Source organism: Rhinolophus sinicus, linkage group LG09, assembly GCF_036562045.2.
Source record: "Rhinolophus sinicus isolate RSC01 linkage group LG09, ASM3656204v1, whole genome shotgun sequence".
In the NCBI taxonomy this organism is placed as follows: Eukaryota; Metazoa; Chordata; class Mammalia; order Chiroptera; family Rhinolophidae; genus Rhinolophus; species Rhinolophus sinicus.
The window spans coordinates 40,663,384-40,682,691 of record NC_133758.1 but is presented as its reverse complement, the minus strand read 5'-3'; the positions used below and the strand labels follow the sequence as shown (position 1 = coordinate 40,682,691).

At 45.6% G+C, this 19,308-nt stretch overlaps 1 protein-coding gene across 2 annotated transcripts in view; it reads left to right on the top strand.

Annotated features, from left to right (window-relative positions):
• Positions 1–19,308, top strand: part of CABLES1 (Cdk5 and Abl enzyme substrate 1) — a 108,588-nt gene that overhangs the window by 77,406 nt on the left and 11,874 nt on the right. For both annotated transcript variants that reach the window (XM_019741223.2, XM_019741224.2), the window contains 3 exons: positions 8,317–8,413; positions 9,646–9,802; positions 11,192–11,295. In XM_019741223.2, the coding sequence (XP_019596782.2) occupies positions 8,317–8,413; positions 9,646–9,802; positions 11,192–11,295 (358 nt within the window). The remainder of the gene's footprint in view (positions 1–8,316; positions 8,414–9,645; positions 9,803–11,191; positions 11,296–19,308) is intronic.

Genomic DNA, 19,308 nt, shown 5'->3' with positions numbered 1-19,308 from the left:
GACTGTGAAGTGAAATATTACATACGAAAGCTCTAAGCACTGTGCCAGGCTATGGTAAATACTCTTTAAATGGTAGCTTTCGTTTCGTTTTTGTCCAATCACAAGAGCTAGTTCATTGCTTTTTCTAGATCTGCCCCAACACAGCAAATCTCACACGGGTTCATGATGGCTTAGCCAGTTGTGCATTTCTACAAACACAAAGGATGCATCTTCAGATCTGCTTTTATTTAGTCTTTAAATTGGTTTCCTCAGAGGTACAGGTAAAGAAAATCTGGAAAGCACATAAAAATAAAAGGAAGTTAAAAATGACTGAGCCTCCCCTAAACAAACCCATCGTTACCATTCTGTTCTATTTCCTTCCAGTCTTTTTTTCCCTAGTGCGTGTATGGAATATGAAGAGATGATTGTTTTGTTTTGATCTTTCTTGCTGGTGTGAAGAAGCTTTGCCAAATCCCACCTTTTAAAACAAGCTATTGGAAGCCGGTTATGGAGAAGAGGAACAGATGTTGCCCGTCTTTTTCACTATAACTGTAACATCAAACCTTCCCATAGCTGTAAACACTCTTCTCCGATTAAGCTTTTAAATTATACCATTTCTGGGAAGAGTCCCAGCCTTAAACCAGCTCCTCTTCTCTCAGCCGACAGTTGCCAAGGCCCATCTGAGACTTTTTGCCTTTTATTCACATTAGTCACTGCCTTCTCATTTCTGGTGTGGAGTTGTGGTTTGGCTTGGCGACTCTCCACTTATAAAATGAGTTTTAAGCAAGTTTCTCGACTTTCCTAAGTAGGCAGACCCCACACCTCGTCCACACCTTTAGCTAGGACCACTGCCCCTCCTCTTGCTCACCAACCCCCACCCTGTCCTCTGGGCTGCTGTGCCATCACCAAGGGACCAGGAGTGGAAAACCTGAGAGCTGCAAAGGAATCGATGGGTTCAGAAATAGAGAGAAAAGGGAAGAAATCATGAAAAACAGGAACAGCTTAGGAGAAAGGATCCTAGAGTCCCGAAAAGACAAGGAGATTTGGAGAGGGAGGTGAAAATAAGGCAAATTCAACCTCCTTTAAAATGTTGCTGAAGGTCAGCCCCAAACCAAGAAACCATGAGGGAGACTCAGCTTTCTCCTACTCACCCTCTTTCACCCTCTGACCTGTTACTCCTACGAACAGAGCTTTTACTTGGACTATGGGGCTAGTTCAGTTATTGGCTAAAAGGGCATTGTGTGGGGCTAATCTCCATTTATAACATCATGCCAATAGGAATATGCATTCCGAGTTCCCGAAGGCCAGCTCAAAAGCTTTCGGAACACAACCCACTGGTAAGTGAGAGACTGCAGGCATTGTGTTGAGGGCCAGTCCCAGGACTGTCCCTGCGCATAAGGTCACAGACATGAGTGCCCCGATGATCTTTATTTCCTGAAACATATGGACATCAGTAGGTGTTCCTGTATATATGGATCTGATCGAAAGGAAGTAGGAGCAAACCCAGTTAATTTGTAGTTGGGGATTCTGTAAAATAACCAAGCTAGCGATTGCAGCGAAAAATAGCCTCTGTGATATGTGTGTGTTTACAGACCCATTGAGATAACCGTTGCTGATTGATTGATAGTAAGCTTACTACAGAGGTATCGGAGACCATGTGATGAAGAAAATGGCTTCCTAGTAGAGTCCAAGGTGTCTCTGGGGCTGTGTTTTAAAATAGCAGCTTCCATGTGGTGTTTATGTCCTTAGCTTTTGGCATTGGGGCATTTCAGATGAGGTCATCATACTCTTGGGTCCATTTCCTGAATGTTGATCACTTTGTGACACAGAGAACAGCTTCTACTATTCTTAGAGAGGGGCTCCAAGCCTAAATGCTCCCTGCCTAGGCCGGCCCTGGGTCCATCCCTGCTTCCTCCCCACCCACTTTCCCCCAAAACACCTCTTTTCGTTATGGAAAATTACACATTCACAAATTGTGTTTCTTTCCTCACACCAAGCATATTCCCACACAGAGACAGATTCTGGAATGATCTCATGGATGAATCATGCCGTTATCCGGCTGTTTATAGGAACTGCCTTTAGACAAAAGATTTTGGTGTAAGCTACATTAAGGTCCCTTCATTGTCTGCCAGTTACCCTTGGGGGATGGCTTATCCATGAAGTGCTAAGTGTGAGAAGGGCAGGACTATAAGACTGAAAAGCTCCTTTGATTTCACTTTTTTCTGTCAGCCCCGGGCCTTGTTCCATTGACTCTGAACTATAGGGGTATAACGTCTGCTCAGATACAAGTAAACAGACCCAATCCAAGATGGCAGCTACTATATTGTATGTGAAGAGGAAACAAATAGGGCTTCTTAAACTAATTCATGCTTCTGTTGTTGAATTCCAGTGGATGTAATCTCTTTATTAAAATTAGCTCACAATTGGCATTTCCTTTCCTAATCCAGCTTCAAGCTTTGCTTTCTGTACAGCAAATTTCTTTTTTGAAGGATCTGGAAATTTTGTTAATATTTAATTCGCTTTTAAATTATTTACACCTCAAAGTGTTCCACCTATTGTTGTCCTTTAAAGAGCAAGTGCCTAGGTGAGCTCCCAGCTGGCATGCCAAAGTCTTGAGTTCAGAGCACATTGGAGAAATCATTACTGATGGAAGTCAGGCCATCCCCATCTTGTAAGCAGAAAGCCCTGGGAACTAGTTAATTGGTCACACACACTTTGCATCTACTTCCCAGTTGTTAAGTATTTAAATCTTTTTTTTTTCTTTTTAAAGAGAAATACTGGTTTATTAACCATAAGCTCTCTAAGGAAAGGGACTTATCTTCAACTTCTTGTTTTCTAATAGGGAATCTTGTTTGATCGATTCCATGCATTATGGCTCAGTAAGCTTTCAGAAAAGAAAAGATCATTTTGCCTATTACACAAGATGAAATCAGGAGTTGGCCATTGTGTGGTTATTAGTGACCTAGGCAACCCCCTTTGGGCACCAGGATATCTAGATTGGCCATCTGCTCTGACCAGATGACTCCACAACTGTGAAATCATGTACATTCACTTTATGCTGTGGGAGCCAAAACTAAGACAGAGGTCCAGGGGTTTTCCAACCATGAAGTTACAGGCTTTCAAGGAGAGCTACATTAAGTGAATTGCAGTGCCATCCTATGAAGGATGGGTTTACACCTCTAAGAAGAACCAACCTATATTCCTGCTGCTTGCTTAGAAGTACAACTGCTGCTTGGCCATCTCCCCAAATGCATTTTCATCTCCTGTTTTAATCCTCTCCCCAATCTTCTGTGACACCCTCCCCTGTCCCCCCTTACACGATCCCTCATCCCCGCCACCCACACCGGCCAGCCTTTGTAAAAAAATATTTGTGCTGGGTTTTCAAAGTGTGTTTGTTGCCTACAACCTCTGCAAAAGTTAAGCAACTTAAGTAGACTGAGAGCTGTAGTGCCATCCAGGGCTATGGAAGAGAAGGAATCACACCATGTGTTGTCCATGGTGTGATTCTGTTAGTGTCTCTACTCAAATGAGATCTTTTCCTATAACCAGACTAAACGTGTTTATTTTTGAGTTCAAGCTACAGCATTGAAACCTTGCACACAATTTTGGACAATATCCACATATGGTATTTGAACTTGCCTCCATTCCATTTTTAGGAGTAGGTGGAACATAAATAAATTAATGTTTGAACTCAACATTAATCTGGGAAAAAATAATCTTCTAGGCTTTTCAAAGAAATTAAAAAGTCCAACTTCAGTTTGCTTTTAATTACTTTCAGCTGTAGTTCCACGGTGTCCAGCTCTATCTCCTGGTACAGGAGGGTAAATGCTGGCTTTTGAGCCAAAAAAGATATTTCTATTTTCATACACCATTGTAATGAGAGTTTAGTGATCTTACAAAGAAAACATCAAGATTTTATCACTACTCCACAGGGACTTCTGCTTAATTTATTTTTCACTGGAGTTTTTAAAACACTCTCTTTGAATGAACCAGTAACACTATTCAGAGTTCCTTTTTGCAGGCGACCTCCCACCCTCTCAGCTCCCAGAAAAGCAGGGCATGAAGAGCCATGGGTCTCTTGCTTGCTTTACACTCACATGTAAGGCCTGAGCAGTGACCTTATCTGTAAATTAGGTGGCACGATGTGAAATCACTGTTTAAGTAGGACAAAGTGGGCAAGTAACAACAATTTCATATGGTTCACATTAAATGGTTCAGCAATACAACAGCACTTAGCTACGGACGACCCTAGAGAAGTTTATAAGCCTCTTTGTGAAAGATATATTTTTCAGATCCTGAGAGTCTTAATATATACACATTCAAAAGTTGTTAAAAGAAACCAACATCATTGAAATAGATGAACTGTGTGTTTCCATGGACCGTTGTCCACGGACATGTGACTGTGCCAGCAGATGTGTGTACACATGTGCTCTTAATTCAAGCCCAGCAAAATGTCAACCCCAAAGTGAGTGACAACTTCTCCCTGAATCTCAGGCACAAAAATCGGCAATGTGTGCCTTCCACCACCACCACGAAGCCTTCACTTTTCCAGAGCAGTTGTGATGTTGACTGCTGTGTCAGTGAGGTTTTTGACGTGCGAATGGAACAGATGTGAGCGCATCAGCTTCGTGTGCAAGAAAGGGTTCATTTCTATTTTTTTTTAAGAATCTACTTCATATGCACTATTAGCCCCCCCTTTTACAAAGTCAGAGGGAAATTCATACTTAATATCACTGGGCATCCCTCCCACCTCCCCTACAATGGGCAGAAGATGGCCGGGCCATTTTGGGGAAGAACACTGGCTGACAGAATCCAAGTCATTAAATATATCATCTGTGACTATTTACTTTATAAATTAGTGGTAGCCAAAGTCCTGATGAGTACGTTCTAGTCCAATACAGTAGCCACTCTCCACATGGGGCTTTTTAAACTTAAATTGAAATAAAAAATCCATTTCCTCAGTCAGCTTCTCACACTTCAGGCACTCACTTGCCACCTATGGCTCGTGGCTACCATATTGGGCAGCTCAGACGAGAAGATTTCCATCACCACAGGAGTTTCTGTGGACAGCGCTGAGCACTATGTGTTTTACTAGTAGCAGCCAAGGGTGACCCCACTATTGTCCTAGCTTGTTTTCTTACATTTAGAAAGTGGAATGATACAAGTGGAGAGCCAGTGGGAAGTGGCGGCTGCAGTATGCAGACCAACACAATCATTCTCGAGAGATCGGTGCCCGTGGGTAGGTGTGATGGAGTTTCCCCCGATGCAAAGTGTGGTCCAAAGTATCCATGAGGCACCTGGATAATCACCAGGTCTAACAATCCCTGTGTCTTTAAATGGGGTTTGGAGTTTCTCTCATGGAGAGGAGTCTTAGATCTTATATGAGCACCCAAAGTATAATTTTTGTTATGGCCCCATCTGCCTTGGAGGAGGCTTCAAGAAGGGGAGTGTGGGGTGAACATGGTTTGGTTTTGCAAACTGGGGTGTGTACATTTAGCAGCCAATGGCCAGCTGGCAAAGGCAGGGCTGCCTGTGGAAACAGTGAGCCTGGGAGCAAATTGAGACAGACAAAAAGGAGGACAATGGAAAAATATCCATGACCCATGTTGTCTGTCTGAACCAGCACCCATGAGATGGCAACAAGCCAGCCTACCTCAGCTCAGTAAACACTTCTTTAAACATCTTTACATACCAGACATTGTTGTAGACAGGCTATACACCTAGACTGAGACTCTTCCTGCCTGCAGCCCGTTCTCCATCCAGAAGCACTCTTTTTAAATAAATTTTTACTCAAGTATAGTTGGCAGACATTATTATATTAGTTTCAGGTGTAAGGAGCACTCTTCATAGGGCCCTATTTTAATACTCCTTATTTCTTTTGGTCTTCTCACCCCATAAACACATTCCCTGCTTTTATATTAACTTCAGCCCTAAATAACATTCTCTGGCAAAATAGAAACAAGGATACAATTGTTTGGCAGTTGGGAATTTGAGGCACGTGCTTGCTGCGTTTGGCTTTGGGCAAGCAAGCAGAAAGTCCGGGGAAGCATGCTGTAGGATTTTTAATGAAACGCAAGGCGCTGCTGTCTTTGTATCAGCTCACCTCCTGGTCTTTCCCTATGGGGGCTCCTTGCTTCTGACCCACCAGCTGTTTTATCCTCGTTGCCTGGTTCTTGCTTTGTTAGTGCCCTGATGCATTCATCATCTCCATCCTTAATTGCTAGAGGAAGTCTTTTGAGAGCCACCCTGGATGGCTCATGTAGGAGGTGGGGAAGCAAAGCGAGTGATCTCTGGCATATAGTCCTGAGGCTCTGGGGACTTGCTGGGCCCCACTCTTCTCCAACCTGCTCTTCTTTCCAGCTACAGATTTGAGGTCAATAACTGGAATGTAGGTTTCTCTGTTGGCACAGTATGTTGATAAAGCGATGTGACTTAAACCATCCTGGATCTCATGGCCCTCATTGAGTGGGACCCCCAGCAGAGGAGGCACCCTCGGGAGAACTCAGACATCCTGACAGCGCTTCCATGGCTCAGAACATTTTTGGAGCTCTCAATGGGATGATTTGCACCTTCTAACTAAGTGCTTACAGTTCTATGAGTTACTGTCCTGTTCTGTACTGTCCTTAAGGGGTGAGTTTAATCTTTGGAATTACCTGAAGTCATTTACAGTCAAATCTGATCAATGGTGGTGGTGATGGTGGTGGGGACACTGATTAAAGTAATAGTGTTCAGGGGAAAAAACATGTATATAAAGTTTGAACACTGGGATAGCTTGGCTATTTGCTTTTTTCTGCATGAATTTAATGTCAATTCCAAAAGGGACTCCAGAGACGCATTGAGCATGGCGGAACAATGGCTTCCCAAAGAGACTGCCTTAAAAAATGTGGTCCTTACTGGGTACAGATGTTGGGTATTTCTTTTGAAAATTTCATGACTCACACTGGGCATTATAGATAAGACTAGGGAGCCAATTCATCCATGGAACTTCCATAGACAAGGATGAGCACCCAACAAAATGAGAGAATCCTGTGTTTCTCTGTAGACGTGGAGGGGGCTTCTGTCTCTCTTTTCCCCTTTCACCTGGCTCCCTTTCTCTCTTTCTCTTTTTCTTTGATTCCTTTACCTTGGGTCCAGAGAGTCTTGCCTTTACATTTTCTTTATTCTTGCTTAGGTTGTAGAAAGACAGCCCCTGAGTATGGTGCCTCTTCCGGCCACACAGCAAGAATACTGCTGGCCTGAGGTGGCTTTGACTAACAAGCACTGTGTCACAGAAGCAGAAGCTGGGGGAGAGTCCTTCCCAGATGTAGCTGCAATTTAGAATCACCTGGGGAGCGTTTAAAACTGCTGCCTTCCAGGTTGCACCCCACACCGCTTGAGTCAGAATGGCTGGGGTGGCAGCCAGACCACAGTAGTTTGTCGAAGTTCCCCAGGTGATTCTAATACGCAGCCAAGTTTGAGAACTATAAGGAGGGGACTGTCTTTGAAAAATGCCTGCAGTTATGTCTGAGCATAGCCGCAGCCAGCTCATGTTGCATCTCCTAGGCAATGTGGTGTATTAGAGACGGCGACAGCATTGGATGCAAAACCAGTCTCTACAACCTACTATCCCAGTGATCTTTGCAAGCCATTGACCTACTCCAGGCCTCATTTTTCTCATCTGTAAAATAGGATAATACCAATACCTGTCTAATAGGGGCATCTTTAAGAATGAAAGAGATATGTGAAAGTCTGTAAATTGTGACGTGTTCCTTAAGTGCTTATTGTTAATACTGGCTATTATTCTTTTATAGAAAGATACTCATTTTCTAGGTGGCTGGCCTGGCAAGGTAGCCGGGGTGACTATTGTGGCATTAATTCTTTCATTATCAGCAGTAAACTTGAGAATTATTTAGGACAAGAATTTCTTTCTCTGGTTTAATAAAGGGAGTGCCAAGGAGAGGTGGTCTCTCCCAGATTTAAAAAGAAGCCAGCAGCTAGAGTCCGAGAGAGCCACTGTCGCACTGTACCCAGGGAATGCTCCCGGGCTTCCTGTTCGGTGACCGTCTAAGGTGAGGGACCTTACTGAGAGGCAGAGGAGGTCAGTAATCCATCGGGTTCTGAGCCTGACTTTCCTCTTCAGGCTTTCTGTTTGGTTGGATTTTGTTTATCTCAGAGTGGGTGGAACTGCCCACAGAGTGTCACTGACAAGCCCCAAAGGAGGGACAAATGGAGGTCCGGTCAGCCAGGGCCTGCTTGGTCATTTTCATCAGTGTGACTGTGTTGTCTCATGCAGTAATCATTATCGTGTCTCTTTTGGGTGCAAACAAAAGCATATTTTCTTTGGCTTTGTCCTCCCAGGGACTTGAAGTTGGAAGGAGGGAGACAATCAACAGGTGCCGTGAGCTTAAAAGAGATCATTGGCCTGGAAGGTGTGGAGCTGGGAGCTGATGGGAAGGTGAGGTTGCCTGGCTTCCAGTCAACGGGTTTGTGCCGATCCCACAAAGGTCAGGACACAGGCAGCGCGACAGACCATGACTCTCGCTCGTGGTGGAGGAACCAGGGTGGGGCACCAGCCTGGCTCGCTCCCCCAGTGTGCAGGCAGAAATCCACCAAGACAGTGATTAGATAGCAGCACAACTTCCCTGCCTACACCTCCTACGGTGGAATGCACAATCCTGAGCAGTGTCTCAGGCACACGTATACACACATGTGCGTGTTCTGGGAGGGAGTGACAGGTGCTTGGAACATGCATTAACTGATGGTGTCGGCAGGCAACATTCCCACTACTATAAACTATTTTTGGCTTCCTGTGGTCCTGAGAAGCTAAGAGTCTCTCAGCCTGAGGTAATGACCCCCGAGTTACAGGGCTGTCGCATTCCTCTCTCACACACAATTCACTGAGCTGCTGGGTTGAAGTCTGAGGAGTGAAGTGTGAAATATGAACTTGACCTCCTTGTGCTGACTCCAGGCAATCTTCGTAAGTCCTCCCAAGGCCTGTTTGTGGAGACAGCACGATGCCAGTGTTTCTTTGGGAAAGCCTCCCCAGCATAGTGTGCTTGCGTGTGAAGCTGCTGGGGCAGCACATGACCTCCCTGTTACCCTCCCCCAGGACAGCTGGTCACCACTGTGACCAGACATCAGCCCTGAGCTCACGGTACAATAGCCGCCATTCCCCAGGCAGGTGAAAAGACAAATACTTGTTCTATGTTCATTCCTAAAGGCTGGGTGTTCACAGGAATGAGGGAGGCTAAAACAGATACACATCATAGAGACCATCTGCCAAAGGTCACAGTCCTTTATCAGAGACTCCTGGGCCTAATGTGTTCTGAAATTCTGCATTTGATGGTTTATAAAAAGTAATAATAATGTGTGCCTCGTGTGTTACACAAAACCCCAACAGCTTCTGAGACAGCACATTGTTATCAAACACACTAATATTTCTGCCACATAACATGAATATTCACACCAGGTAGGACAAATTAAAACTATAGGTATCCTCCAGTCAGTTCTGGCACAAATTTGCCATAAGAGTGCCAAGAAAAAGTTTCATTTTTTAGATTTCATTGGAGTTTAGAATTGCAGATAGGAGCATATGGACCTGAGCTTGGGTGGCAACGTAGCTTGGTCAGAATGCAAACCTGACATTGCCTGGGATTAATCACTGCCTTTTTTCTCTTCACCTTTTAGACTGTTTCTTATACCCAATTTCTGTTACCCACAAATGCCTTTGGAGCCCGGAGAAATACCATTGACTCCACCTCCTCCTTCTCCCAGTTCCGTAACCTGAGCCACCGCAGCCTCTCCATAGGACGGACAAGCAGTACCCAGGGGAGCCTTGACACAGGTAACCTGGGACCTGGCTGGGTCTGGTAGCCCAGAGCAAGATGGGTCTTGATGTACAATGTGGATTGGGTCTCCCAGTGTGCAGAATGGAGAATGGGGACCCCGAGAGTGTGGGCTCATCTGGCAGGTGATGTGACTTTTGGGCAAGCCCGGTTTCAGGCCATGTAGGCTCACAACCAGGCCACACGGTGAGGTGATTTCTCTAATGAGATGCCTCAGTTGCCAACTCCCTGAGCGCCCACAAGAAGAAATGTCAAGGCCATCTTACAGCGATGGCTGGACTCCCTGGCTGCTCGTCACCACTCAGCTCCTCACCTCACCAGTTACCTGCTTTTTACCTATATTTTCATAGTGCTCAGGTTTGGCTTTTCTTCAAATAACTGGGCTAGAAACCCAGGATCTGGTGTGAGAACTTCCTTTGTGATTCTTTTTGTAAAAAAATTTAGTTTCAGGTGTACAAAACAATGTACTAGACATTTGCACCCCTCACAACGTGATAACCCCCCTCTCCCAATCTACTACCCCTCTGACATCGAATATCGCTGTTACAGTTCCACTGACTCTATTCCCTATGCTGTACTCCACATCCTGTGACCATATATATATATATGTAAAATTATAGTTGACATTCAATATTATTCAGCTTCAGCTTCAGGTGTACAGTGCAGTGGTCAGGCATCTATCACTGTCTCTGAAGTTGTCGCTCTAATAAGACAAGTGATCCTTAGAGTGGGTAAACTAACTCGGCTGCTGAAAGAAGACTTGCTTGCTTCCAGCTTTGCCTATACAAACCTCTGTGAGAGTTGACACAAGGGTGAAAGCTCTTTACGAAGCAGTATTATAATTCTCAGAGAAATTCCAAGTAAATATGAAGTTCCTTAGGCCTGTCCAGGTGTTGAGTTTGGAAGCACTGTCCTAATATTCCGGCCACCTCTGGTCATTTACAGCTGTTTGCATTGGTATCTGGTCTGAATTGTGTTTACACGGACACAGTAACCTGCCTGGAAGCATTCACCCTCAAAATGTGCTTCTCACACTGCATAACTACTAAGGAGACTTTTCGGTGCCACATTTTGTAATCTGTGAGTGTTCACTGCATTTTTCATGCTCTGTGAGGTTTTGTGCTCTTCTGGGTCAGGGAGATTAACACATAATTTTCTAAAATGGAAAAAATGTCAGAATGTTAAGAATTTGGTGAATCCTTTTACGGGAGGATACACTTCATTGGCTTTCAGAGTCATGCACTAAAAGTCAGAGCGAGAGACGTGACTCTGAGCTAAATGCCCTGAAGCCAGCCTTTCTTTAACTTTATACTTGGCATTTGTAGCCCAGCAGCTTCTGCTTCATAGGGTCTGAGGCCCCTACTTATCACTTTGCATGTGGTCCTTAGGCAGTGACGTGGGAGACTTTATGGACTACGACCCAAATCTCCTGGATGACCCCCAGTGGCCTTGTGGCAAGCACAAACGCGTTCTGATCTTTCCTTCGTACATGGTGAGTAGCAGTGGAAAGATGGTTGGTTTGCTTACCCTCTCAGCCTCCAGGAAGTAGCTGGGAGGTGGCATGCTTGCCTTAAAGATGGCTGCTCTGCCTGGGTTTGGGGGGCTGTTCAAACACTGCTCTGCCTGGGGACCTTCTTGAGGACCCCCCAGTGTGGCTTGTTATGGATGGACCAGCACATGCTCGTCCAGAATTCTGCTCGTCACCTGGGCTGAATACGTCACATCAGTTACCAGCTCAGGGTTAGGGACCTCACCTCTGAGGGGCCTCTCCAGAGTTTTTACATCCATAGACCCCACTAGGAGAGAATCGCACATCACTGGCAGCGCTGAGTTCAAGTTCAGCCCTGTTTGGAGTTCCTCGGTGACTGTACTCCGAGTAAACATTTGGCACTGGGCTCTGGATGACAGAATTCTCTCCTGGGAAAGTGAAAGTAGGACAATGTGGGTGTTAAATGCAAAACCTTTCCTTGGTTTTTATTTCTTGAGCTCTTCCTGTTTTTCCCTTTGTGTAATTTTGGTTTCTGCTTTTGGCCAACTACCATTTCCCACTACTCTGGGCGGCCGTTTCTCCAGACACCAGCGGGGCCTGATGGGGTCCTTTGTACTTTCTTGGGGCAGACTTGCCCTGACTCGGCGGCAGGCCTAGCCTGGGCTGCTGTGGAAGGAGGGCAGAGCAGGGCTTGCGGGGAACCCCGCTGCACTAGCCCTGCCACACACGGCTTCAGGTGGGAGAGCACTGACCCCGAATGCCCCCCCTGCCTCCCTGCCAGGCCAGGATGGGGCATGCACAGCTGACATGTCCTGCTCTGTTTCCTCGCTCCTCCCCAGCTTGTGCTGTTCTCAGGAGCCCTAGTCCTAGCATTGAGTAGAGGGTCTTTTTTCTGTTATAGGCTCTTGTGTCTGCAGAAGCCAGAGTGGTACCCAAACCCATGTACTCCAAGGGCACCTGAACACTTACTCAGAGCTTAGAGTTCTCAGCAGTGGGGTTCCACCCTCCAGCTTTTCTCCTCATGAAACATTTGGCAAGTAGCTGACATCAGACAAACGTTAGGTAGAGCTTAGGCCCTTGCCAGTGACTTTCAGCGTATATCCTCTTGTCATTGACAAGGAGCTCAGAGATCATTCTAATATGTCACATTGAGTCAGAATCAATTACCAAAGGCATTTAGTTTAAAACTGCCCCTACTCCTCACTCTCCCATTGTTATTCCCCAATTCCTAACACAGAAAGCAAAACCAGAGCTATGTGTAGTTATTTTTCCCCCACTCTATGACCTGTGATATGATTAACTTCTTTTTAAAAACCAGGGCTTTTTCATGTAAGTTTGCACATAATAAATGTTCAATAAATGACCAGAATCATTGCCCTAATGGTAAGGAGGGAGCAAGTGAAAGATCATAACTTGGGGAAGAACAAGGATTCTTTCTGTTGTTCACTGCTTTACTTATTAAAGTTCACTTTATTTATTAAGTAACTTGGGTAGGAAACTGGCTCAGGGAGCCTGAGTGAGGCAGTCACAATTGACAGGAAGTGGGGTGCGGGGGCCAGAACTCCTGGCTCAGCGCAATTCTCACTTTGCCTCTAAATCCCACATCCCTCAGCAGTCAGTGGCAGAACTGCCAACTTCAGGAGGATGTGAAAATGATTCTTTAGGCCAACAGTTTAACAAATTTCTAATAGTTGAATAAATTTTTAACAGTTTAATACATTTTAACAAATTTATTTTCCAAGAAAATAAGAGAGCGCACTGTTTTTTGATTGATGTTGGAGTTTGGCGGGGAGCTCTTCCATACACGTTATGTCTGGTGATAACACTGACCTTTCCTTTTATTGGTCTGTGGCAAGCTGGTGCCAGATGTGCTTTCTTTCTTTCTCTCTTTCTTTCTTTCCTTCTTTCTTTCTTTTCTTTCATTTTATTGTGAGCTTCAAGGTTCTGGGCTACAGGCTATGTGTGTCTGCCTGTGCACACGAGTCATTTTTCCTCCTGGGACAGTGTGCTAGATGACTTGCCAAGTCAGCATATACGTCCTACTCTCCTTGCTTTATGTTCCCAAGTAGGTCATTTTTCATTTCACCACATTGAATCTATAGCCCGTGCTTCCTGTAATGGTCCATTTTTTAGAGAATGAAATTGCTCGTGAACTTCACTTGCCTGGTCAGATCTGTAAGAGCTACATCTCCTTCTTTTTGGCCACAGATATCAACCGGTACTTTCATAAAATGTGGGCTGCACACTTTTCAACATTCTTGTCTAAGTCATTGATGTACATACAGGTCATGCGTTACAAAGAGCCTCAAACCTGCTCCTAGAGAGACTTCCTCTCTAGAAGCAGGCATGAATTATAGGGCAGTTTCACATGCGTTTTACATTGAACTTGTACGAAGAAGAGTGTGAGATTTGGGGGATTTGTTTGTTTGCTTTATTTTGTGTGTTGGGTAACAGGTACAGTAATTGTCCACTCAGCAGTATTGACTGGGGCCCTACTATGTGCCAGGCCAGCTGCTTCCTTATATAACCAGCTATGGTCCCCACTCTCCTCGACCTCATAATGAGTGAAGAAGTCAGACAGTGAATAAGTAGACAAATCACTGTAGTCATGAAGATGGTGAGGAAAGTTGTAGGAGATGACCGGGAGATCGGAGGTTGGAGGTAGGCCTCAAGGAAGGCTCCCCTGAGGAAATGGCATTGAGCATGAGTGCGGAAGGGTGGGAAGGAGTAGCCACGCCAGGCCTTGGTAGGGAGAGCCCATGTACAAGACCTTCCAGGTTGACTTTGTATAAAATCAGTATTTTTAACAGTAAAAGTTACTGCCTTTTCCTCTACACAGAGAGAAAGACAGAGACACACACAGACAGACAGACAGACAGACAGACAGACAGACAGACAGGTAGGGAAGTCAAGCCTGTAGAATGATGATCCTGACAAACCCTCCACTAACTCGACCCAAGCGCAGGGAGATGTACTTGTACTAGGCACTGACTACCAAGTTGGACAGAGAACTACAGGTTTATTTGACACAGGCTGTTGAAAGCCCTCTTTGTCCCATAGGCAGATGGGGCATTTTGCCCAGGCAGCCCTGGCTGGGAGCACTCCTGCTGCAGTGTGAGCCCTCATGGTTGGCAGGGCACGCCCTGCAGGTAGACGTCACACCCATGTGAAGCCTGTGCAGCCCTGTTCCTCTGCCCCACTCTTCAGGGTTCCCAGTGAAGGGGGAGGTCTTTACTGGGAGATTGGGGAAGGGAGCCGACCTACTAGGTTACGGACTGTATGCGCAGCACCCCCCACCTCCCTCAATGTCAGCGCCCAAGGCCTCTGGGCTCCTGCTGCCTATGCCCCGCAGAGACCTCGAGCTGAGGGCCGTCATCCAGTGATTTGGGTGCCCAATACTTGTGGACTTTCAGGATCTGAGATGTTCGTGTGGCCTCTGCAGAATCCATCAACCTTGAAAGTGACGAGCTAGTCCTTTCACCCCATCAAATCCTGCTGCAGCCATTATTTTTTCTTTTCATATTAAGGTACAATTTGCATACAATCAAATGCACCCATTTTATGTGTACAGTTCATGAACTTTGGAACCTCCACTCTGATCGAGATCCAGAACATTTCTATCCCCTTAGAAAGTTCCCTCTTGCCCACCGTCCCCTCTGCCTTTCACTCCCTCCCCGCAAAAGCAACTGCTGTTCTGACTTCTGTCACCACAGATTAGTTTTGCTTATTGTAGCATTTCATATAAATGGAGTCATCTATTGTGTACTCTATTTTTTATTTGGCCTGTCTTCTTCCACACAACTTAATATCTGTGAGATTCACTTCTGTTGCGTGTATCAGTAAATTGTTTTTAATTGCTAAGTAGGGTTTTATTGTATGGATATACCATAGTTTATTTATCATTGTCCTGTTGATGGACATATGGGTTGTTTCCAGTGTAGGGATGTGATGAATATTGCTTCTGCAAACGTACCTGTATAAGTCTTTTTGTGGACATATACTTTCCCTTCTCGTAGGTAAATACCGAGAATCAGGCTTTCCGAGTCAGCGTGTAGGTGATGTTAGCCATCCCAGATATAGTTGGATGTATATTTTCATTCCTCTTTGTTCTAGTATAAGATAAAAAGGCCACTCATTGCCACAGTTGGGCTGTGCCTTATAGGGGGAGGGTTCCAGAGGAGAACATTTCCCTGAGGCTCAGAAAGAAGCCTATTATTTATACAGTTTAAGTGGTACCCCTTTTGAATTGGCCTTGCGTTCATAGTTCCAATCGTATTTTTTTTTTTTTTTTAAGATTTTATTGGGGAAGAGGAACAGGACTTTATTGGGGAACAGTGTGTACTTCCAGGCCTTTTTTTTTTTCTCCCCCAAATTGTTGACCTTTCAATCTTAGTTGTGGAGGGTGCCATTCAGCTTCAAGTTGTTGTCCTTTCAGTCTTAGTTGTGGAGGGCGCAGCTCAGCTCCAGGTCCAGTTGCCGTTTTCTAGTTGCAGGGGGCACAACCCACCATCCCTTGCGGGAGTCGAACCGGCAACCTTGTGGTTGAAAGGACGCGCACCAACCAACTGAGCCATCCGGGAGCTCAGCGACAGCTCAGCTCAAGGTGCCGTGTTCAATTTTAGTTGCAGGGGGCGGAGCGCACCATCCCTTGCGGGACTCGAGGGATTGAACTGGCAACCTTGTGGTTGAGAGCCCACTGGCCCATGTGGGAATCGAACCGGCAGCCTTCGGAGTTAGGAGCATGGAGCTCTAACCACCTGAGCCACCGGGCCGGCCCCCAATCATATTTTTTAACTTTGATCCATGCAGATCATTCCCGGTGTTAGCCACTGTGATAGGGCAAAGGTGATATTTTGAACAACAACAACAAAATTCCCGGGGCAGGTGTGGAACCCAAATTGCAGTTGCCCGTGGGATTTTGGCCTTCGAGTTTCTAGGAGGTGACCACAGAACACGAAAGGCTGTGGAGCCTCCTGGCTGCATGCAGGGTCTTGTAGGGCCTTAGCTAATGATGGTGTTTCTCATAGTGGCGAGGGAGAGTGGGAGTCTTCGAGTCAGAACTGGACGTTGCCTGCTTTGTATACTGCCTGGCTTGTGATTCAAGTTTCACTAGAGGGTGGTTACTTATCATTCGAACCTGGCAGCTGAAGTTCGTAGTGGGTTTTCCACCCCCTTTATAGGTGTGAAGCGCAATTAAGAAGAGAAAGTAAGTGAAAGAGCTGAGATAATGTCAACAAAATTAGTGTTATTTGAATGGATTTCTGGATCCTTTTCCTTTCTTCAGGAAGAAATCCTTCTCGAATTGTTTTGACAAAAAGAAAACCGACTATCAACCTTTTTGATATGTGTAGCATATAAATCTCAAGAGGACATGTCGTGGACTGATCTCTCTGATAGAGTACCTATTCTTTTATTTCATATTACAATCTAAGTACTCATAGGAAAACCCCTCCTTCCACCCACATCTCCCCAGTGTTGTGGGGATGTATCATAAAACTTCATTTTTCGGTCAGTGTGAGATGCTGAGTGCTGGGAAATAGAAGACTCAGTGCAAGGAAGACCAGTTCAGCCTTCTGTGTGGTGGGCGATTGACTGTGCTTTCGCCCACCACACCTTCATTTCCATTGAAAGCTGTCTTCATGACCTAGGCACTTACTTACCTATCTACGAGGTGCATTTATGGAGAAGCGACAAAGCAGCTTGAGCCCTGCGGGCCCTCCCTGGCAAGGCTCCTTCCAGGTTCTCAGGTTTGAAGGTGCGTGCAGTTTATTCAGTTCAGGAGACCCTCTTTAAGAAAAGTCACCAGTGTTACACAAACACCATGAGGAGGCCCCTCCTGAGACTTGAAAGGGTTCTGGAGCTCCCCCAGCTCCAGGGAAAATCTGCCAGACACCTGCCCGGGAGCTGAGCAGCAGGATCTTTGAGGCCTGACAGCTTTTGGTATAAGTGTTAAAAATTAAATGCTGTGTCAAATTATGCTGGGGTTTTTTTCTGTTTTGGGTTTGTGTGTGTGTGTGACAGCTATGTTGGATATAATTCACATATCATATAATTCACCTCTTTAAAGTGTGCAGCTCAGCAGGTTATTAGTATATTCACAAAGTTGTGCAACCATCACTACAGTCACTTTCAGGACATTTTCATCATCCCCCAAAGAAGTTCCTATCCCTAGACCCCCACCCCCTAAGCAGCCACTTATCTATTAGGTTGGTGCAAAAGTAATTGTGGATTAAAGGGTTAAAAATAATCGCAAAAACCGCATTTTAATTTTGCACCAACCTAATACTTTCTGTCTCTATAGACTTACCTATTCTGGATTTTTTTTTTAAATCTTCTTTTCCTTATAAAAATAATACAAAATGAAATATTAGCTTTACATTTTACCCAAGATGTTGCAGCATCTGTTTCCTTTCTGTGTATTTGTCTCAGATTTTTGATAATCGTTTTTGTGATTTTTAACATGACCCTCCATATACACAGTTCATTGGCTCATACTCTGAGCCCACCATGTAAGAACATGCATTTAAAAGTGCATTCTACTGCTATCTGGGTGTGTGTGAAGACAGGGCCACATGTACATTAAGTGTCATCTCAAGCGGGTGGAGACACTACAATAGTTTCTGTAGTCCCACATATATATTTGACAAATATCTGAAACTGGATGTGCTTTGTACTAGCTGATAAATCCACGTGGTTGTGTAAACCTGAAGCAGGGGCAACTTTTCCTATGTTTCCTTGATTTGCAAACCATTTTATTTCAGTGAGGGAAACTGAAAAGCAGCTCCCCTAAGGAGAGGGAAGGCAGAATAAATCCAGGATTATGTATTTGGAATCTAATGGGTAGAAATAGCAACAAATGCAGCCCAAGTCTGCCTAGGCTGACCGCGCTTTCCCATATTTTCCTTGTGATTTACTATCCTCTTAGGGAAAGGATTAAATGCATAGAACAGCCAAAATACCCAGCTGTTCGTGGTTAGTTGAGGGCTGCTGCTCTGTTTAATTACCTTAGCAAGCATGTAACATCTGCTTTCCCATTGCCCAGCTGAGCTTGGAGCACCGATCAATGTCGGACAAGTGCAAGAGAAGCAGGTTAATTAGCCCTGGTTGTGCAGTTGGCTCTTGGTGCTAGAAGGAGCTGCAGATATCACTGCCTTATCTCCCTCCTTCCTTCCACAGGCAAAAAAATTGAGGCGGGAGGCTACATGCCTGTCCCGGGGCTCCCTGCTGGCTCCTGGGGCTGGAACCTGGCTCCTTTGGAATATTCCTGCCCCCAGGGGTCCCTCTGACCCAGAGGAGAACAGTAGCAGAGTCTACAGCAAGCTAACACCTGTTGAGAGCTGCTCATAAGAACTCCCAGGGAGATGTGGAGGGCCGGAGAGTGGGGCACATACTAGGCCCCACGGTGGAAAAGCACCTTTTATGTTGTTTCTGTTGGAATCAGATCAACAACCTGTCAGCTCTGAGCCCCTCACTGTTCTCCAGTGTTATTAGGGCATGCCCCCCCCACCTCCACCCCCCCACACACACCAGCTGTCTCAGTTCTCTCCTTGCTGGCCCCCATCACTTCCGTTGCACCCCCACCCCAGCTTGAGAGACCTTCATGTTATGGCATCAAGATTGTTGTCGTGAGCTGGGCTGGGCCCCAGTTCAGTTCCATGGAGGCCCCCTCCCTTCTCTCATGATGAGTCAAACCTTTATTTGTTTTTAAAAAAGCAAAGGCTGTCTCAGTGTCTCCGTGTTAGATGTGGTAGACAGTTGTGGTCTTACCATCTTTTCCTGTTATCTCAGAAGGGATTCATGGCCCTTCCTTTCCTAACTCTGCCGCCTGTCTCTGGTGGGCAGGGTGGCAGGGCTCCTTTCTGAATTGCATCTCTCTGGACAAGTCTGCATTTCAGTGGCCTCCTCCTCTCAGCTGGCCTTCTCCCCTTCCCCTTTATGCAGCTGTGCACACACAGCTTCTCCGCAGCCCGGCAGCTGTGAGAACGTGCATTTAAGTGATCTGTCACCCCACGCACA